The sequence below is a fragment of the Furipterus horrens genome, unplaced genomic scaffold, assembly GCF_987537825.1.
Source record: "Furipterus horrens unplaced genomic scaffold, mFurHor1.1.pri manual_scaffold_2, whole genome shotgun sequence".
Taxonomy (NCBI): domain Eukaryota; kingdom Metazoa; phylum Chordata; class Mammalia; order Chiroptera; family Furipteridae; genus Furipterus; species Furipterus horrens.
Genome location: NW_028327172.1, coordinates 26,344,106 through 26,366,938, shown reverse-complemented (window position 1 = coordinate 26,366,938; position 22,833 = coordinate 26,344,106). Strand labels below are relative to the sequence as shown.

Below are 22,833 nucleotides of genomic sequence, written 5' to 3'. Positions count from 1 at the left end.
AACATTTCTTCTAACACTCTTCACTTAAGAACTGTTTCACTTTACTTACTTTAACACTAAGCAAATTCAGTATACCTACTTATATGTTAAGGCAAAGAAAATTGCTTTCTGGAATCATTTAATAATTCAAAACACTGTGTAGTAATACTGTATTTCCAACCATATGTATAGCACAATTTGCTACATATTTAACATATCTGCTATTCCATTTTTTAAATGATTGCAATGAAAGTGTTCAGTAATCTGAATTTTGAAGAAATAAACTTAGCTAAGATATTTTTTACCAAGTTATGATTTAATATTTCTCAATGTGTAAATATACAAACATGATAGCAATTTTAAAAACTTGTGAATAGTTGGCCTTACAAAATTACAACACACTGTAAATATTTCCCTCCCATATTTTATACAAATTACATGATTTTGATATACAAAGATTCTGTTTTTATTACACTGACAATGTACAACCAAGACTATTTACAATGCAAAAAAGTATATAAACCACAATTTAACATTCTGCTACTGACAGCCACTATAGTTTAGGAGGTAGCTTTAATTAAACGAAATGAACAGAAGCCACATTTCCCAACTTGTGTTCTAAAAATAATTTACATAAGATAAAAATTTATTATATGCACAGTATATACAGTTTAGTTATTAAACTGCAATCTAGCTTAATGTTTTTAGCATATCCTGAATAACTAATATGGCAGTGGGTTTGCTACTGATTTAGCATATTGTTCAAAAACATATTAAACATTTATAACTTTAAGACCCCCATATAGTGACATGTCCAAAGTCCATAGATGAGAATCAAGTAAAGTTTTTCACTTTTAAAGACAAAGGCCTAAACTTTATTCCTGTTTTTATTCCTTTCTTTTTTAATGACACATTTTCCTTGATTCACAAAAACACATATCTGAACTGTTGTTGGACATGTTCTTTTGAAAATCCCAGCACGGGGAAATGTATGGAAATTTCCATGAAATAGCTTAATTTCAGGAGAATCCAGCTCACTAAGAAATAAATGTAAGTGCTTTGTGTCATAATTTCTCTGAATTTCTTCCAATTAAATGAAATTACTTAACCACAGTTTACTTTCTGTATAATTCAAACTATAAGTAAATAACATACCAACAAAACTGGAAAATATCAGTAAAGCCAATCATATTAGGAAGTGTTTATTAATGGGACCATTACACAGAGCCCTCAGAGCCCTCAGATACTATTAAAATCTGAGAGTAGTTTAGCCAAATCTACAGCAATTAGCCCTTTACTTTTTCTAGTAGTGTGATTCCAAAACACTGAGAAAAAAAATAACTGATCGCACCAAAGCAATGTAAAATGACTAAAAACAACAAATGTTCAGCTCTTCTTTTAAAACTTAACAGTTGTTAATATCGTTTTAAAAACATCTTCAGGTTATAAGATTTACAAATCACTTCAAGAAAATTTAGGATTCTATTATGTCAAAGATAGAAACAAAAAAATGCAATCACCGAATGGCTACCGTTACTCTCATAGTCCTATCTGGGAGATGATCCCTTTTTTGGCCCTGAAATAAGTTGTCCTGAGATTAATGATCAAATGTTAGGTAAAATTAGCAAGACTTTTTCTTTAGTTGTGTGAAGTCACATTTTAAAATATTCTTTAAAAAATATTAACAGCTGTTCTTTACCTTGTGCTTAATTCAGAAACAGGTAAAATTTTGCTTCTTATGGATCAGAAAAAACTAATATTATAATGTTAGGATACACATAAAACCTTGTCAAGTCACAGATTTGTTTTAAGTAGATCACACATTGCTTGGACACTGTATTTTTCACCAGTTGATAGTTTAGGCACTTGTTTGAAAATGTCTGTTTTAAGAAATAAACTGCCACCTCTCCTTCTAAGTGACACCAGGCAGCGATCACAGAAGTATTTCCCAGATGGAAGATCAAACTAGGTTTTACTCTATAAACACTGTGATTTTGGCTGGTGGGGGATAGAGTCACACACATATTAATTCAGTCTTTAGCTCTCGGTAGATTGTACGCGTAGCGCACCAAAGGGAATCCTCGACTCTGATAGAAGCAGGCTCGTCCACAGGCCTGCACCTGGTCAGAACTGTCCGAGACAAAGGAATCTTCTTCATCTGCATAATCAGAGTGGGCTGACTGCGTGCCACAGTCAGACCAATAGCCGTCTGGTCTTTGGCAAGAACCCACTGCCAGCGCAGGACAGCTGTGTGATTTTATCAAGTGTTTGCATGACACTGGCTTTGTCAAGAGATAGGACTCGCAGCAGTCACACACTGTCAGGTTACCCTGCAAATGTGAGTACATGCCACAGTCGTAGTAGAAATCCTGTTCCACACAGCCAGTTTGGCTGCTGATGGAAACAGAAACCAATCCACTTTTCTTAGTGATATGTCGCTTCAGTAACTTCCAGTCTTCCTTAAACTTTGGGTTGAAGAAAACATACAGGACTGGGTTCAGGCAGGCAGGCAACGGGAAAAATATCAGAGTAACAGACTTCATTATTTCAGGGCTGATGGAGACAGCGGTGATCAACGGCGCAAACGAGAAAAACGCAACAGGGCAGAAAAAGATGCAGTTGGTGAAGATGAGCCAAGCCACATGCTTAATCATACCAGAATGAGAGTTCTCTGCAAGATCCTCTTTTTCCAAGTTGCAGTAAAGTTTAGTGTAGATAATGGCCATTAATAAAAATGCCAGTGAGTTTAACAGCACTAAGGTTACCGTAAATCCTAACGATGGTGTTTCTCCGGTGGGAAAGGGCAAGCACAGGGGGGATGCTGAGTATTCCCCTCCATGGAAGAGGGGGAAGCAGCCTGCCACTGCAGCCCCCGTGAAAGCGAAAAGGGCAGCTACCCGGAACTGTTTGAGGTGATTGCTCTTCCCATTTTTCATTATCTCTTTTGCGGATAAGCTCCTTTCGATAGCTGCTAACATTAATAAAAATATGGCACTTTCTGAGGAGAAAATGGCAAGGAACCCAGCTATTTTGCAACCACTGCCAATCTCCCACCAAACGCCAAATTCAGCAAATCTGCCCCAGGATACAGCATCGAGAAAAGTTAGGATGCCAGTATAGGCTCCCATGAATAAGTTAGACACAGAAATCAGGCCTATGAACAATTTGGCAGAAGGCAGTGATGTGCAAGGTGCAAATGTTGTTAAAATGACAAGCAGGTTGAAAAACAATGCAACCAAGAAAATGAACCACACAGTAAGACGGATCATCCAGCTTCCTAGTAAATATTCGCAGGGCTTAAAAGCACCTAAAATGAAAACGAGAAAAAAAAAAGACAATTTAGAAAACATTATATTCCATATAATATGGCTTAAGACACTAAAGATAGTTCATCTAGAATAATTAAGTCTGAATTGAACCAAATTGAAAGAGATCGCTATTTCTTAGATATTTTAGTCATTGCACTAGACTATTTTAAAAATAACTAATTTTTATTAAATATTTAGTAAACCCATATAGTGATATTTAAAAGAAAAACCTCACTTTTTCTTATACCTCGGCTAATACGCATAGCATAGTGTCTAGTACATGAAAGGTACTTGATATCCTAAGAGTTTGGAATTGTATAAACTGGGGTTTGAATTTAGAGCTCATAACTTGCTGCTCTTTTTCTTGAGAATAATAATGTTTGTTTCATAGAGCTGTGTAACTTAAGTAAAATTACATATATAAGGTACCTAAGCAGGCTAGTGGGTACACAGTTGGACTTCAATTAATATTAAGTCCTTTTCTCCTTCTTTCCTAATCCTAGTATACTTAATAATAATCATATATACATGTATGAATATATATATATTTTACCCATTTCTTACAGTTTCAAAGGTGATCTGATGAAGCAGATTATATAGGCATGATTATCCCCCATTTTTCATCTAGAGAAAATGAGATTTCAGAGTGTTCGATTGACCTGACAAAGATTATTCGGTAAGATAGTATAGGGAGGAGTTACCCATACTGATGTTAGCTATTCATATAAAGCTATATCTAATAAAACCCTGGGTCACTTAAAGTAGGATTGCAAGAACTAATTTAGTAGTTGAATTGTACGTTCCAATAACTGACTTTGACATGCTGGTTATGCCACAAATGACAACTTTTTACTTAAAAATCAGTAAAGAAAAACAAAATTTTCTCTACAAAACATAAGAAAACTATGTATTGCATTTGTCTAAAAGCCATGTTCTGACTTACCTTTCTGAACTGTGACGAAGTTGAATGCATTATATAAAGCATTTTAATCACACTGAGGTATTCACAAACCTAACAAACCAGGACTGCATCATTTATATCTGACTTCCAAATAACACAAGACACTTTTAAAGCTCATTTTTAATTAATTCATTTTTAAAATTCCCCCCTCAGGGAAGTGTTAAGAGGAAGCTTTCCCTTTATCCTTTATCTCTTTATTCCTCCTTCTTCAGGAGGAATAGTTCAGCTGACCTGGGAGAACAGGACTCCCCATGGGAAGTGTTTGACTACTGGGTGGGGTTCTGTTTCCTCAAAAACCTGGGAAAGAGACATCATTCTGCCTCTGTCTTTGGAAACCTGCTGCCTCCTCCACTTCCAGCTTCTGACTGAGCACACAGGTCTCTGTGTGTTACTAAAATGGAGTGTGGCAGGCAGGCCTGCAGTTCATCCCTACCACAGCCTGGCCAGATGAACTCAGGCCTGCTTTCCTCCTGGTTGGCCCCAACACTTAAATTCAGCGTGGAGGAAATGAAACCTCAGCAAGGTCAGGCCTAGTCTCCCCCTTAATAAAGGTGGTCCCTCTCTTTGGGTTGTCAGTTTCTTACATACGTTCTCCAACATGAGAACCTGAGTGGGGCAAGTGGGTGAGCTGGACCCTTTCACTTCCAACAATACAGAAGCTAGATAAACTACACAAACATAAATGATTCTTCCCAATCTCATTCGCCCATCTGGTCAATTGAAGCTTATTCTCTACCCAAGGCATTGGGCTAAGTATTAAAAGAAACATACACAACCCCTCAGGAAGCTCAAAATTCAGCAGAAATTAGAGAATCATATGATTCCGAGTTATAAAATTAAATGTGCAGCTCGTCCTGTGTCAATATACTAAAAAAGGAATTTACTTCATAGCATTCAGTTTAGCCAATTATTTAACCTTTATTCTTACATTAAAATTCTAAATCCACCTTCTCTGATAGATTAGGAAGAATATGATATTACAGTCACAGTGGTCAGTTTAGTAACTTTCTCAGTCTACTAAGTTCAATAAAATAAAATACAACAAAAAGGAAAGGATACGTAAAACAACACTAAAAATCCTTATAGACCAGTAAGTAACTTATAGAACTAGTCCTAGTGCTAAAGGCGCATTAAGAAGGTACCTCTCGAATTCAGGAACTTCCAGCCAAGATGGAGGCGCAGACATACACGCTGCATCTCCCTCCACAACTAAGAAGGAATACAACTACAGTATTCCCTCACTTATCATGGGTATTACATTCCAAACCCCCCCATGAAGTAGGAACCTACATTTATTCTACACTCTTATACCTATGTAACTTTAACATACATATATACTACCGCAAAATCCCCAGATACAGCGAAAAGTCCACAATAAATAATTAAATATAATATTTTTAAAAATCCTGCAATACAGTGAGGCTGCGATAAGTGAACCACGATATAGAGAGGGACTACTGTACCTCAAAACTAGAAACAACCAGAAGTTTCTGAAAATCAAACTGCATGTAAGTCCAGCAAACAAAGATATAAAGAAGAAATACTCATCCAGACAGGTAGGAGGGGTGGAGCCAGGGCAGAGAGGATGCAATGTGGTGGTGGTGGCAGCAGCAGCAGCAGCGACAGGCCAGCGGAAAGTACAGTCACACGTCTTAAAAAGTCAGGAGGGACACCTGGGGAGCGTTCCCAGCTCCTCACCGGACCTCACAGCTCAAGGTCCCAACACCAGGGAAAATCAAGCCTCATTGCTTCTGACAGTGAAGACCAGTGGGGGTTGGGGTGGAGGAAGAAACTGCCAGTCCCTCAGCGGAGTCTGCTTGTTTAAAGGGCCCCCACGGTCCTAGAACATCCACAGACCCACCCACTCTGGGAATGACGGCCAGAGCAGCAGCTAGAGGGGCGCCAATCTGGTGGGGAAGTGGGAGAGGTTCTTGGAAAAGGGGTGAGTGCTAAGCAGGCGGCATTGTTCCCTCTTGAACCCCTCCCCCACATATAGCGCCACAACGTGGTGAAACATGAGCCCTGTACTGACTAATCCCTAAGGCTCCGCCCCTTACAACATAACAGAAGCGACAGCTCTACCTGGGATGTAGAGGCAAACAAACACAGGAGCCTGTAAGAATGAGGAGACAGAGAAGTATGGGCCAAAAGGGGGAACAGATCAAGGTTCCAGTGGGAGAACTAAGCAATGAGGAGATAGCCAACCTAACAGATGAGGAGATAGCCAACCTAACAGATGTAGAATTCAAAACACTGGTGATAAAGATGCTCACAGGCTTGACAGATATGCTCGAGTATGGCAAACGCATAAGAGGAGAAGTGAAGGCCATGCTAGGTGAAACGAAGGAAAATCCACACAAAACCAATGGTGAAGGGAAGGAAACCAGGGTTCAAATCAATGATTTGGAACATAAGGAAGAAAAAAATAGTCAACCAGTGCAGAATGAGGAAGCAAAAGTTGAAAAAAATGAGGGAAACTTCCCAAATTTTGCAAAGGACATGGACATAAGGTCCAGGAAGCACAGAGAATCCCGGGAAAGCTGGACCCAGAGGTGACCATACCAGGATGCATCATGATTGAGATGCCAAAGGTGAAAGATAAAGACAGAGTCCTGGAGGCAGCAAAAGAGAGGCAGAGAGTTGCCTACGGGGGGTGCCTATAGGACTATCAGCTGGTTTCTCAGAGGACACGTTGCAGGCAGGAAGGGACTGGCAAGCAGTATTCAATGTGAAAAAAGGCAACCTACAACCAAGATTACTCTATCCAGCAAAGCTATCATTTGAAATGGAAAGGCAGAAGAAGTGCTTACCAGACAAGGTAAAGCTAAAGGAGCTCATCATCACCAAGCCATTAATATATGAAATGTCAAAGGGATTTACTTAAGAAAAAGAAGATCAAAACTATGAACACTAAAATGACAACAAACTCACAACTATCAACAACTGAATCTAAAAAAGAAAAACAAATCCAACTAAGCAAAGCAGAATAGGAACAGAATCATAGGTATGGGGATCATTTGGAAATTTATCCGCTGGGAGGGGGGAGGGGGAGAAATGGGGATATGGTGCAGAGATTAAGAAGCATAATCGGTTGGTACAAAATAAACAGGGGGATGTTAAGAATAATATAGGAAAGCGTGAAGCCAAAGAACTTATATGCACGACCCATGGACATGAACTAAGCGGGGTGGGATTGCTGGAGGGAAGGGGGGGGTACTGGGCAGAGGGGAGCAAAGGGGGAAAAAATTGGAACTACTGTAACAACATAATCAATAAAATATACTTAAAAAAAAAAAAAGAAAGTGCCTCTCAATCTTTAATGTTCAAAACCCTCATTTAGGGAGCTTGTTAACACAAACATTCTGATTCCGTGGGTCTGGACTGGAGATCCTGCAAGAGATGCCTAAGTTTCTTGTACACAGACCACACACTGAGTCAGCAGGCTTGATGAGATCATCTACTCCCACCCCTATTACAGAAACCACATCTATCCCCAGAAGTTTTAGATATATTTGCCTAATGTCCGTTTAAAGCAAGAAACTGCAGCAAAATATGTTGGCCATACCTGTTGAGGGCGTACAGTGGATAATTACTTGACTGTGCTCTTCATTTTCAGCACTGCTAGTGACTCCAGCTGCATCAGCGGAACCTGAATATAAATCATAAATTGTTTTTAATTCAAGCGTTACGCAATTTAAAATAAGCAGGGTTTCCTACAGTCTCCTCTCTTGTACATGATGTAAGTTCAGATTGTTACGAGGCTTGATAACATATTAAAGATGTCAGTAACACAGTAAATGCCATTTTTCTCACAGATTCCCTACTGATCCTTCACAAACTGATTACACTAACAGAGCCTTTGATTAATGCCATAAAGGGTGTTCTATTTTACATGCACTTGCCTTTATCCTTTGCCACACTATGTTCTTGGAGGCTCTTATCTTCTGTGTTTGAATGTGTATAAGAGTCACAACCCCAGAACGCACAGCACTGATAAGCATACGGTACAGATAAAGACCTGGAAAATAATTGTAAAATCTACATTGAACAGCAGCTTCACAGACATCATGCTTTGGTTTTTAAAAAAGTAATTTAATCACTGAAAGCCCCAGCCTAGGAGTCAGAAAGACCTGCCTGACACATGCTTTAAGCTGGTCAGTATCCTCTCTGGGCTTCAGTTTTCTCAGCTGTGAAAAGAACTCAGGTATCAGATGATACCATGAGTTTCTCCATTTATATAAGATATGCTTTTAAAACCTGGATTTAATTCAAACAACATTTAAACTTTAATAGCAATACTAAAATTAAAAGTAAAAAATTTATTAGACTCCTTTTATAAATAAACCACACCCAATTTATCATATGAAACTGGTAGTTTCATTTAAAACTAATGTTTCAAGTCATTTGTGACTTTATACCAATAAAAGAATTGACTTTGTTTATATAAGTATAATGAAAATATTTATTGTCCTCTCCCACAATAATATTTCCAAGCCCTCTATTATATCTAATGAGGTCCCAACTCTAATATTTCATGTCTCCATGAAGTATTATATCATTATATCTATTTTCTATGAGTTCACACTTACATGGTTTCTGCCATCTTGTTGCTAATGACAAATCAACTATATAAAAAAAATCCACTATATAAAAAATCATCTGATGACAGGCATATTATCTCTTTGACAGCATCAAGGGCTTCATGTTCTTAAAAACTATGAAATAACGCTCATGTTCTATTCTTCACCAAATCTCTGAGAACTGATGTAGAAAACACTCTTATATTATAGCCTCTCAGAAAATCTGGGAACCACAGTTAAAAAAAAGAAAAAAAAGAAAAAACTAGCACACTGTAATTTGGGAGTCTACCACAACATCAACAAAAAAGAAAAATAAGCAAAAACACACCTGAGATTAACAAAGTCTTTTGCTGCTAAAGCTTCTTTCAGTTGGAAGTTGCCCACAAGTTTCAGTTGATTTAGTCCATTCAGGCCTTCCGTAGGAAATGAAGTTAATTCATTGAAACTTACATCTCTAAAATACAAGTGAGACTTTGAGTTAACTCCTAAGATGCAAATCACATAAAACATATGTGTATGTGTTAATATCACAAATATTAGAGCTCCAAGAGGAAGTTTAGTTGTGTTAAATGATAGATCTAACATTCATCTTGCCATACTAGAAGCTGTTACTGTATAAATGCAGCTAAGCATTTACATAAGGAAACAACTAAAGAGAAAAACAGTGTGATAGGTCAATTCTAAAACACAAGTTTCCATAGACTCTTCATTACTTTCCTAATATTACTGTATAAAGTCATCAACTTACAGGTTAGTTATTGACCCAAGGTTGGCAAAAGCTCTGTCGTGAATTTCATGGATCAGGTTTCTACTCAGATCTCTACAATTATAAGAATAACATGTTAATCTTTTCAAATAAACTGAAATTGCAGTTACTTTGACTACACTTTAGAGTTTGAGGTAGTCACAATAGCCCTGATAACAAAGACCTTTAGCCTTGTCCAACAACATTTTTATCTGTATATTGAATCCCTCTCCTTCTCAAAAATCTTTCTTGGAATGTGTTCCATGTGGCAATAATTCTGCTTGATATCTGTTGCAACACAGTTGTGGATTTTCTGCACCTTATCAGTCGGGTACCGGTTCAAAATTATAAATGATATGATATAACCTTTGGTACTGTTAACGAGGTGAGGAAAAGCTCAGTTCCTAACAAAGCTTAAAATAAAAGCAAGTTCCATAGTATTTGCCTTCTCAAAGGTTAGTGATAAGGCTCGGAGAGAAGACAAATAATCAATATGCAAACAAGAGCATTCCAGAAGGGCCTCAAGATATTTTTTTTTTCCCCAAACAGGAAATAAAAATTATACTAACAGCAGAACCATACTATAGTGAGGAACACACCCTCAGAAACTCTGACAGTACAGAAATAATGAAACAGAGAAATAATCTCCAACCACACTTAAACTGAGCCTTAACGGAAGTTTAGAGATTGGATAAATTCATTCCATGACACATCGCCTAGATAACAGGAAAACTCAATAAACTTAGTTTCAAATCATGAAAAGGCAGTTTTTTTTCATTGTTGTCACTTATCAGTCCTCCAGAAGTGATGGCAGCTGGGAGCCAGTGCCCTTCCTCCTGGTGCCCAGACCCATGACAAGCCTGTCAGCGACAGGGAAAGACCCGGCGACCCAACCACCAAGAAAATGTTTTCTAGCAGAATGCATTTTTCATCTCTTAATGGGGAGCTACTGAAAAACAGGACTCAATATATGTAAGTTCACTTCACTGTCAATTTTTCAAACCTATTCTGCATTTTTAAAAAATGTTCACTAATTTAGTGACTTGTGTTTTCTGCACTCAAGTTCCAGGAATGCAATGACCAGGTTTGTCTTAGTCACCTCTATATTCCCTAGTGCTTAATAAAGTAGTTGGCACAAATATACACTCAAATGCACATCATTTTTAAAATGAGTACTCCTGCTGCACATTGGCTATATTTGTCATGATAGATAGACCAGGGCAGGGGTCAACAAACTTTTTCTGTAGAAGGCCAGATAGTAAATATTTTTCACCTCTTGGGGGGGGGGGGGCAAGGGCGGGGGGGGTCACATGGTCTCTATTACAAGTATTCAACTCTGCAGCAGTATGGTGGAAATCAGCTTCCGATGATACTTAAACAAAAGGGGTATGTATGACTGTGTGCCAACAAAATTTAATTTACAAAAACAGGAGGCAGGCTGGATCTGGCCCACAATTATAGTTTGCCAGCCCTAGTCTAATGGATTGGCAAACCTCATCATTATGACTTGCAAACAAACAAACTGTATCTCTCAGGTTATACACATTATTCTTTTTCACTCACCAAGGTATAATACCAGAAATGAGCTAAGGTAAAAATTACTGAAAAGACATTATTTGTAAAGTACCATGTGGTAAAGTTTGAAGAACAATATTTATACAATAAATCACATCTTTAAGTATCTATTAAAATAAGAATTGTACTGATATATTTAATTTATAGCTTGATAAAAAGTTTACTTGTCCCCAATAATCAGAGAAACTTACAGTATCCTTAAGGATATGAGGCCTTGAAAAGTTCCTTCTTTTATTTGGTGGATCTGATTACGCTGCAAAGAACTAGAAGAAGGAGGAGGGGAAGAAGGAGATGAGGATCGATGACAGGAGGAGGAAAGGGAGGATGAGGAAGAGGAAAAAAGGGAAAAGGATAAAAAATAATTTTCTAGTTTGAAAAATAACATTTCTTAATTAAACTTTTTCTAAGTTTAAATACTCATGCATAAGTAACACTGAATGATCTTGTTGAAAGTCAAAGAAACTATTGTTTCCTTATCTATAAGTTGAAATGGTTAGATTAATTGATATTCTTTCCCAAATTATACTGCAAGTGTATGTACATTATCTAAATTCCTTTATCAATCCTGCTCAGGAGTGAGAGCAGGAAGGCAACCCAGTGAGAAAGGATCCAAGACAACACAATCACACCAACCACCATAGGAAGAAGGTTAGAGGAAGGAGGGGATCAAAAATGGGAGAATTAATGCCTATTTCTCCCCACCTTCCCATAGCTTCCCTCAGAAATGTCCCGTGTGAGTACACAGTAGATCCCATGTCTGGTTTCCCTCAACAGCCATGATAAGATTTTGTTTGTTTGTTCATTTGTTTGGTATACACCATCCTACCCACAGTGTCTCATAGAATTCCTGATAGGTAGATGTCTAATAAATACTGGTTGCATGAACATGCTACGTACAAGTGGACATTTATTCATAAGAACACCTTATTATAAGAATCTCTAATTTCTTAATATTAAAGGCATTTATTTAAAATAAGAAATACTCAATGAATTAATATACCACAGCAAAAAGACTAAAGTCAAAGAGCAACTTACATTTCTTCCAGAGCATGGCAACCATTAAAGCTTGGAAGGTCTTTTATATTGTTGTAAGACAAGTCCCTTAAAACAATGGAAATTAATAAATTAATGTTATGTCATCAGAAAACTATATTAAAGGAACTGTACTCAGAAGCATTGAAAGCAGTGCTAAGTAATAAAGATATACAGCTGAACAAGAAAAGCAACTATTTATTTTCTAAGACTTATAAGTTTCTAGAGCTGAAAGGCTGGTGATTCGCAAACTTCAAGTATATAATGTTGAGTATAGATAATATAAAAAATATATTTAAAATATTAATTATATAAAATAAACATACAATTAAAAATAAACATATAATACAGACTATATATAAGTTGTGTTTAAGTGATAGAGTTACAGACTTTTTAATTTATATTTTACAATATTCTTGTTATTTCATTAAAAAGCTGTAAGAGGAATGGTACTCATACTTCTAAAAACATATTAAATCATATATTGGAACTAGTTAGCTCTCAGATATCCCACTGCAGTTTTTTCTCAGATGTAATTGTCATCTTTGATATTCCATGACACCATGTAATTACTTGCTTAATCAATCAGTCACTTATTTTGTTACTATCTCTCTCCACTAAATACTTATTAACAACATAGTAACTTAATTATTTGTTCTTTTGACATTTTTATATCCTTTAGTTACTTTTATTTTCTAGGTCAGTTTAAAGGTTTTGGAAAACTTCATGCTTAGTTGGTTCCTGATCTAAGAAAGATGTGGGCCCTGCTTAGGTTATGGACGACAGTAGGATATGGGGAGCTGACTCTCCTGGGGAAACTAGAATAAAAACAAGGAGTCAGAATAAGAAAAAGAAAATCAAGGAAGGACCTAGTTGGGCTTTAGTTTGTTCAAAGTCAAGTCACAATATGTGTAATATATATTGATATAACCCTAAAACTAAATTCAAATGCACATTACCTACTCAGGGGCTATTAACATAATCACTCATATCCATGAAGGGAAGAAGAAATACTCAATAATTATCCCTTAAAATCACCTTATGAAAATAGTTCATTAAAAATAAAACTCAACATGTGTGAAGTACATAAAACAAAGGTAAAAGAAGAGAAGAAGAATCCAACTTACAAAGTCCTAAGCATCTTTTGTTCTTGGCACAAATTGCTGGATATACTGCTTATCTTTGTACCTGTCAAGGTCCTGTGGAAAAACATGGTTCATCTAAGAAATGACTCAAGTTGAGATGGTAAACAAAGTGCTATTCTCATTTAGAAAAACAAAAGCTCACATATTTGCACATGGACTAGAATCTAGTACCCCACTGCCCAATTACTCCTTAAAGTTAGGAATGTGGGGACGTGAATTAACCTTCTCCATGCTGGCATCATTTTCATAGTAATGCAGAAAAGCCCGTGACACTAGATGTTAAGATTGTCCACACAACATGTTTGATTTATCACATGGACCAACATAAAAACACTAATCCACAGTCATAACCTGACCATAACTACCTGCAAGTTCTGTCATGCCCTCCACACCCCCAAAACATTTGGAACCAATTGGACATCCCACCCCCAAACCTTGTTCCTGTCTTTTCTTGCAATCAACCTGACCCAAACGTCTCAAATTTTCTCTTACTTCCTCCCTTTCTCTGTTCCCATTTGCAGTCAATCACCAATTCCTACTTTTTCTTCCTCTGTAGTGTCTCCGGCTTCTAACTCTCTATTTCTATTTTTATTCCTACAAAGCAGAGCAAGGTGAGATGGTGTAGAAAGAGGTGGCGGAATCTCCAGTCACAGAGAAGAGCTCCAGTGATGGATTGCAGACAGAATTCTCATGGTTCATTGTTCATTGAACCAAGCGGATCATTCCCATGGCCTGCTCACCATTCTTCCTATCTCTAGTCTTTCTTATCCTCCTCACACCACCTTCTCCATCAGTCTCAACACCTCTAATTAAGAGCCAAGTTTAGCCTCGGCCGCTGTGGCTCAGTGGATTGAGCACTGGCTTACAACCTGATAGGCCACTGGTTCAATTCCCAGTCAGGGCACATGCCTGGGTTGCAGGCCAGGCCCCCAGTTGGGGGTGAGCAAGAGGCAGCCGATTCATGTATCTCTCACACATTGATGTTTCTCTCCCTCTCTTTCTCCCTCCCTTCCCCTCCCTCTAAAAGTAAGTAAATATTCTCTTTTTAAAAAAGAAAAGTCAAGTTTAGACTCCTTAGTTCAGCACTTCCCAACTTCTTTTTTCTTAGATCTTGGCACACATAAAAATAAAAAAATTTATGTGACACAGTGTGGTAAGGCTCCTGGTGGCTGAGATCTTAACCACCTCAGGCCTCACCTGGCTGCTCGAGGGCTTAAGTCATCAAGATCTTGGATGCACATGCAACCCATTTACAGACCATCCACGAGGAAGCTTCACCAAAAGCAAATGTTCAATGTTCAAGGTTTGCCATGTCAAAATTAAGACCCAAACAATTTCCCAAATTTCTATCACTCCCCATTCAATTCTAGCTATATTTGATTTTACTAAATCCTGCCTTTCTAAATAAAAGACCCAACTCTGGGAAACCTGCCAGTATTTCATTTTGAAACATTTCACCTCCTCCATGAAGCCTTCCCTGATACGCTACATTGATTGCTCCACTTCTGAATTCCTAGAGCACTGCTTCTAGCTTTGTACTTGATTACTGCCTTATATTTTCCACGACCTTTTCAGATCTTATCTCCACATACTAGGCGATACTCTATCTGAGCTGACTGACCCCAAACCCAATATCCATCTCCATACATGATATTCACAATGGCGACTATAGGAATCAAAGTCTTCATCATCGCCCACAAGCACTGGCAAGCTATAGCAGGCTTGCACATTATCTCGACACGGCCCCCCTTCAAAGGGCCACACTTACAGGCTCTCCAGATGGACAGTCCCAGTCAGATTGGGGAATTGCTGGACCATGTTTGCACCACGAATGACCCTGTAAGCAATTGGGAGAGAAAAGGTAATTTAAAATAAAAAATTTTCCATAGATAATATTTACATTTTATTTTTTTTAATTTAAAATCATAGTAGTACAAGACCTCCAAATAAAATTGCTTTCATCTCTTGAATGTACTTGAGAATGTGATAAATTGGCCAAATGTTCACATAAATAAAAACTATCATAAATTTGCAGAATTATCCTTTGGACTTCTGCTCAAAGGAAAGTAACTAAAAGATTTTGTTTTCTGCTGTTACAGTAATAAATTCTAGTTTTTCACTAAAGCGACTGTATAAATATTCAGGTTTGTTTTAAAATTTATATAATACTTACAAGGAATGAAGATCAGATAAATTGTGAAATGCTGAGTTCCCCACAAAAGATAGAGGATTGTCATACAAATGTCTGTAAAAATAGACCGAAAAAAAAAAAAAAAACAACAACACAAAAAAACGAAGAAACAAAGTTTTAATATGTCACAAGCACTCTAGAACTAAACCTATGTTCGTAAAGTTCATACATCTAAAAGCCTTAATTTTCATTCTTCACTCAGATGTTTGGTTGGCATCATATAGACATAACTGTACATGACTATATATATAAAAAGAAACTTTCAAAACTACTTACATAGTTCTTAAGAGTGGATTACCGTCAAATGCTCCATCAGGGATCACAGAAATAGAATTACTATGAAATAACCTAAAAAGATAGGAGAAAAATATTTTGAAATACATATGCCCTTGTAAAATAAGTTAAAACCCAAATATCTACTCCTGTTCAGTATTATATAGTATACAACTGATAACAACTAAATGAAAACTTCAAAAATATAGGGAAACTGAATTTTTAATTACATTTCATCTTCAGGACCATAGATAATTCTCTTGAAACACACAGCTTAGCCTCCTAACAATCAGGTTCCTCATATACTCTTAGCTGTACCTTCATCATCAAAGAACTTTAGACCACAAGAATAACATGTTCTGACCCCAAAATCTCTCTATCTCCTGCATTTAGTCTTTAAGCAATTCATCCGAGAGTTTAGCTGTCGTGACACAATGTGTTATGTCATATATGTTCCTACCTCTACCCTTGACAAATCCAACCTCTAAAATGCTCCCCTATCCCTTTTCTTAAATATTTCTATTCTTCCAAGTCCAGTCCAATTTCTTCTCTTTAGTGATGCCTTTTCCAATGACCTCAAGCCTCAACTGAAGTCTTTTTCTAGAATGAGTTCTTTATCCTGTTCACCCAGTAGCCATTTCCACCTAGAAACTGCTCTCTGTCTACCTTACATGGTCAGCCTTCCCAGTGAAACTAAGACCACAAGCTCCTACAAGGCAGAGACCATATGTTACAGCTTTTGTTTCACCAGAATCTAGCTCTATATGGTAATCTATACACAGGATTGTTCATGCCAGCCAACACATTCCAGTCTGTATGATCACGTGTGTTTGTGTGTATGTTTCATGGTGTATGTAATGGAACCAAGATGTTCTAAAAATCTCATTGTTGGAATATTAATTTGTGAGTTCTACAGATATTAAAACATAAAGAAAGCAAAGCAATACTCACAGCTCTTTTAGGCTAGGAAGGGCTTTAATAGCCTGAGGAAATTCCCCCAAGTTATTGTAATTCAAGTCCCTAGAGGAAAAAAAAAAAAAGGCAAAGTATATAAGAATATTGAAACGTGGTCATTATTTATAAGATATTTTGGTATAAATATGTTTTTTAAATATCACATTCTCTGGATGATATTTCTTTACCAACCCTATTGCCATTCAAAACCCTGTAGGAGTTTAATTAAATTTATACCTTAGGAAAAAGAATCACAATTCTGCTATAATGTTTTTAAGTCAATTTTAAAAGTTCAAAGAATTCCCAGAATCACATATTACTGGTGTACTAAACAAATTATCTGAATGTCATTTCTCAAGAAATTCACCATAAAATAGAATTTACTAAATTGCCCATTTATAAGTGGCTTCCTGAAATTCTGGCATGACGGCAGCTGACCCTCAGTCCTACCACCATCAGCAAGATGAGCCAAGATACGTATGAAGGAGACGAACCAGGAGGAGCTCACATAACGATTGTCCTCTAATAGATTACAAATAGTTGAAAATGCTACATTAATTGGGAGAGAAATGTCACAGTGAAGTGTACTAAAAAGTCTCAATTTTGAGTATGTTTAAATTTTAATTCTTTTAACCTAAAGAGCATATTGGAATATGATTAGCATGGTGATTTCAAAATGAGAGTAAAACAAAATCATATGCCCAGCTCCTTAGAGACCTATTTCATCTTCCTTTTCCACAGAGAAAGAAAAGTGGCAAATAAAAATTTAACCAGGAAAAAGAGGTTCAATTTTAATATATTTGGAATGGTACACATGGTCTAGGATCAGAAGACCCGTTCAGTCTCCTGTTACACTTGTATTTGCATAGAAAAGGAGAACTGAGTTTGTAACTCTCTTTAAGAGCTTCAACTTTCAAATATCCATTGATGTTCACCATCCTTTAGTTGTTCAGACAGGAAAGTGGATTAACAGAGTACTAAATGTCTTCTCATTAACTGAGAGTTAACCAGAAAATTCAGTTAAACAAAATGTTACAAACCTTAAGCATTTCAATCAGATGTTAGTCACCCACCTAATTGGGACATATTCTGAATCACTTAGTACACCACAATGGCAAATATTATAAATCTTCAAATAAAAGCAACTAATATAAACTAAAACAACAGAAATCAAGATCCTATTCTCCACTGCACAGGGCTGCAGAATGTCTTTTGCTCACAGTGTTGCAAAATACAGCTGAAATAGCCAGAACTCCCAAAAAGTTTAACCAGTAGAAATAACAACAACAGTACCCTAAGCAAAAAGAAAACCTTTATCAGATTTAGCACATGAAAACAGAGATAATATTCCACCTCAGTGTTAAAATTAACCAGACAACTGAGTACAAGGAAAAAACAAACAAAAAACTTTTTCCAGAATTTAATGAGGCTCAAAATTCCATAATTATCTACCCATACATTTTAAGAGCTTGAGCTGCTTTTAACATGTACTTTTGTAAGAAATATTAAGCTCAAATTTGTGTGCCATTTTTTAACCATAAACTCAGGTTAGTATTCATAACTGTTATTTGATAGCAGGAATTTAGTCATATATTAAAGCAAATTAGTAATGAGCTGAACTCAAGACCTTTATTTTTTCCTTTTCCTGCAATGAAATGCAAAATTGCATCCTTGACATCACAATATGATCATACAAAATATGAAAAAACTTACAAAGTCTCCAGGTTATCTAGTCCATCAAAACAGTGTTGACCCAGACTTTTAATTTTATTGTTATGAAGATGCCTATGGGGAATAAAAAGCATTAAAATGACTTTTACATCACCCAATAGTATAGTAACTACTGCAATGTTTCATATGTCTAAGTCTGTATGGCTTAGAGGAATGGTATAGCAACAGACTGACAGCTATTGGGGGGAGAGGGTTCAGGGGCTGGGTGAAAAAGATAAAGGGAATAAACAAAAAGAAAAAAATATTCATAGGCACAGACAACAGTACGGTGATCACCAGAGGGAAAGGGGGGTGGGGGGCGGTAGAAGAGGGAATGGGGGGATAAAAGGTGACGGAAGGAGACTTGACTTTGGGGACTGAACACACAGTACAATACATAGGTGATGAATTACAGAACTGTATACCTATGTAAGTGTATTAAGCAATGTCACCACAATAAATTCAATAAAAAATGTTTTAAAAGAAAAATATAGCTAAACATTTCAACACTTAACTAATGAAAAACAAATAGCATGGGGCAGTTATCTTGATATACACATCACAGACTCAGATTCACTGGACAGAACACCAATAGTGAGGGGTAATATTTCTAGCGGGAAAAGGGTACACACATTAAAGGTATCTTAATATTCGCCCCTATCAAAGCAAAAGTGTTGAGGAGCTCTGAGTTATATGAGGTGAAACTTAGATGGGTTCTCCTTCAGGGAAGTGGGGGAAATGACATGGAAGGAAGCAAGTCGGCCTACATCAAGAATTGGTAACAGATTTTAAAAGAAATGCCATTTTATTATGTCAAAGTTTTCAAACCTTAAAACCACACATGTGCGCGCGCACACGCACACCCCCCCACACACACACACTGTTTGAATAGACAAGTTAATAAAAACATAAAATATCGCTGGAACTCTTCTATGAGCACCTCAAAACAATTCTGCTTTTTTTAACATTGAATCTACTCCTGAGACACAAGTGAACACTGTTTGTTAAATGACCCAATTTCTTCTCACAATTACAAATGGCCCCATATTTTAGAGATTCAACAGTTATCATCAGATGTTAATTTTTAAAATTATCTTATTTTGTATTTTTAAAAGTCATCATGTTTGATATTGTAAAAGGCAGCTCCCCCAACCCCTAGCTCTTTAAGAGCATAATCAGCAAGATACTTTCATAATAACTTGTCACAAGAAACCAGTTTTTGCTCCCAAATTAGCATAGGTATATGGTATTAAATGGAGTGATACTTACAGAACCACCAGGCTTGACAGGTTGGTAAACGCAAAGTCGGGGATGCTTGAGATTCTATTGAGGGCCAAGGTCAGCGCCTGCAGAGCTGGCAGATTGCTGAGGGGGTGCACAGGCACCTCCGTCAGACTGTTGTCATCCAGCCACAGGTGTCGCAGCTGAGCAAGCCCCTCGAAACTGTCCACAGGGACCGAGGTAATGTGGTTGGCATCTAAGCGCCTAATGGCAACAAAAACAACCATGTTCAGGAACAAATCCTAGCGGAATGAGTCAATCCACATCACACAACTCTCCGAGTTCTCAAAACGAAAAGGATTTATAAACTGACCAGGGCTGTGACATCTTGATTTCTTTAATTCCACTAGAAGTTCTATTATTATTATTTTTTAATGTTTTTAATTGTTGTTCTATTACAGTTGTCCCAATTTTCCCCCATTGCCATCCCCTGTTTCGCCCTCCTCTACTCCTACAGTCAATCCCAACCCCGTTGCCCATGGCCATGGGTCATTTATACCTGTTCCTTAACTAGACCTTTCCCCTTCTTTCCCCCCTTCTCCTCCTCCTCCCTCCCCTCTGGGCACTGTCAGTCTGTTCCTGGTTTACTTCCGTCTGGTTCTATTTTGCTCATTTGTTTGTGTTGTTCATTAGGGTCCTGTATTAGGTGAGATCCTATGGTATTTGTCTTTCGCCATCCATACTGTTCTGAAAGGTAGGCATTCCTTCTTTCTTTCTGCTGTGTAGTATTCCATTGTGTAAACGTACCACAGTGTTTTGATTCACTCATTTAACTAATGGGCTCTCAGGCTGTTTCCAGCACTTGGCTATTATAAATAGCACTGCTATGTACATAGGGATGCATAAGTTCTTCTTTTGAATTGGTGTTTCAGGATTCTTAGGGTATAATCCCAGCAGTGGAACTGCTGGTTCAAAAGGCAGTTTCATTTTCAGTTTTTTGAGGTAATTCCATACTGTTTTCCATAGTGGCTGCACCAGTCTGCATTCCCACCAACAGTGCACTAGGGTTCCCTTTTCTCTGAATCCTCGCCAGCACTTGTTTTTTCTTGATTTGTTAATGATGGCCATTCTGACTGGTGTGAGGTGGTACAGTATTCCCTCATTTATCGTGGGTATTACGTTCTAGAGCCCTCCTCCCACTGCAAAGTGGGAACCTTACATTTATTCTACACTCTTAAACCTACATAACTTTAACAACATACTTATACAATACCACAAAATCCTGCAATATAGCAAAAAATCCGCGATACAAAATTAAATATAATATTTTTTAAAATCCTGTGATACAGTGAGGCTGTGATAAGTGAACCGCGATATAGAGAGGGACTACTGTATCTCATTGAGGATTTAATTTGCATCTCTCTGATGGCTAGTGATGTTGAGCATTCTTTCATGTGCCTATAGGCCCTCTGTATGTTCTCCTTGCAGAAGTGTCTATTGAGGTCCTTTGCCCATTTTTTAATTGGATTGTTTTTCTTCCTGGTGTTGAGTTGCATGAGTTTTTTATATATTTTGCAGATCAAACCCTAGTCTGAGGTATCATTTGCAAATATGTTTTCCCATATGGTTGGTTCCCTTTTCATTTTGATGATGTTTTCTTTAGCCATGCAGAAGTTTTTAAATTTGATGTAGTCCTATTTACTTATTCTTTCCTAGAAGTTCTCATAAAACCTAATAACTTTTCAAAGATCAATAAATGGAAGTCAGTTCTTTCCCGTCCTTCATAACAAAGAAATGACTCTAAATTGGAATCCTTTAAGACTTTCTGACTAAAAGTAACTTAAGAGTAGAAATTAAGAAGAAAAAAAAAAAAAACTCACAAAGCTTAATTAAGCTGGAATTTTTTGTTTCAGAATATATAAAAAATACAAAAACAAGAAACTAAGATGAACAAATAATGCTACTTTATTTAAATTTTTATATCATAACTAATATTTGATCATAATTAAATTTAATTGCTATTCTGACTTGGTACCAACAAGAAACATTTTAATAGATTCTTAACAATCCTTATTACCACCAGCCAAGTTAAAAATATAGGTGCTATGTACTAGCAAAGCAACCTTGTCCTTTTCTCTTAGCATCGAGTAGTTTTTTAAAAATTAGTTTGTCAAAATAAATGGTTATTAAGGGCAAACGGCTTCTCTGATGAATGTTACTGTGGTTTCAAAGCTTCTTTCATTTTTCCAAGCTTTTTAAAATTAAGGACACTGTACTAATAAGATTCATACATAAAATTAAGTCACCATCTGAAAATCTGGTAAACTAAGTCTTAAGTGCTATTGTTGGCACAACTGGGTGTAATTGTTGGAATAATCATCTTTCGACACAAAGACAACCTGGTATTGGTATCATAAGGGTCAGTAGGCATTCAGCAAATCACAACTGACTTCACAATCCCTTGTTGATACATCTTCCCTACCTAAGGTCATACCTGACAGGCTTGGACTTGGACCTCTTGGTGAAAATTAGGGAACAACACAACAAGAAAAAACTGGTAAAAAGTCAAAATGACTGCATGTTTTAAAAAAAATTAGGTATGACAGCCCTGGCTGGATTGCTCAATTGATTATAGCATCATCCCATGCACTAAAATGTTTCAGGTTCAGTCCCCAGTAGGGGTGTGTATGAGGCATGTATGGAGGCAATCAATCAATGTCTGTCTGTCCCTCTTTCCTTCCCTCCTTCCCTCCATCCCTCTCTCACTCTCTCTCTACTATCAATAAACATATCCTTCTAGAGTGGTCTGTGTGCCTCCTGTTTTCCTTATGCTGTTCTGGCTTCAGATCCTGCCATAACTGTCCCTTTTTCCTCCAGGAAAGTAGTGAGCGCTGCTCCCAACTAACTGCCCAGGCCCCAGAGACAGTCTCCTTCTCCAAGGCAGATAGGTGAGCAGGGGTTAAAGACCCCTGGCCCTGGTGAGGATCAGATGGAAGCTTTCTTTTTGATAAAGCCAAGATAACTAAAAGGACATTGAAAAATGGGAGAGCTCATGAAACTGAGCAGCTGCCTTTCGAATCCACTTAGAAACAAACATTTTTAAGCTTGTTAATTCCTGGGGCTTTCTAGAACCAGCCCCTGAGAAGAGACAGGCATCCT

General features: G+C 37.2%; 1 protein-coding gene across 1 annotated transcript in view; it reads right to left on the bottom strand.

The window, feature by feature from the left end:
- Positions 1 to 274: 274 nt before the first annotated feature.
- Positions 275 to 22,833, bottom strand: part of LGR4 (leucine rich repeat containing G protein-coupled receptor 4) — a 100,958-nt gene continuing 78,399 nt past the window's right edge. Inside the window, exons 5-18 of the mRNA XM_090263101.1 lie at positions 19,723 to 19,938; positions 18,457 to 18,528; positions 16,741 to 16,809; positions 15,793 to 15,864; positions 15,499 to 15,570; positions 15,094 to 15,162; positions 13,308 to 13,379; positions 12,184 to 12,249; positions 11,340 to 11,411; positions 9,577 to 9,648; positions 9,157 to 9,282; positions 8,151 to 8,266; positions 7,814 to 7,897; positions 275 to 3,286 (exon numbers count right to left, since the gene is read on the bottom strand). Of these exons, the coding sequence (XP_090119227.1) occupies positions 2,010 to 3,286; positions 7,814 to 7,897; positions 8,151 to 8,266; positions 9,157 to 9,282; positions 9,577 to 9,648; positions 11,340 to 11,411; positions 12,184 to 12,249; positions 13,308 to 13,379; positions 15,094 to 15,162; positions 15,499 to 15,570; positions 15,793 to 15,864; positions 16,741 to 16,809; positions 18,457 to 18,528; positions 19,723 to 19,938 (2,455 nt within the window). The 3' untranslated portion in view covers positions 275 to 2,009. The remainder of the gene's footprint in view (positions 3,287 to 7,813; positions 7,898 to 8,150; positions 8,267 to 9,156; positions 9,283 to 9,576; positions 9,649 to 11,339; positions 11,412 to 12,183; positions 12,250 to 13,307; positions 13,380 to 15,093; positions 15,163 to 15,498; positions 15,571 to 15,792; positions 15,865 to 16,740; positions 16,810 to 18,456; positions 18,529 to 19,722; positions 19,939 to 22,833) is intronic.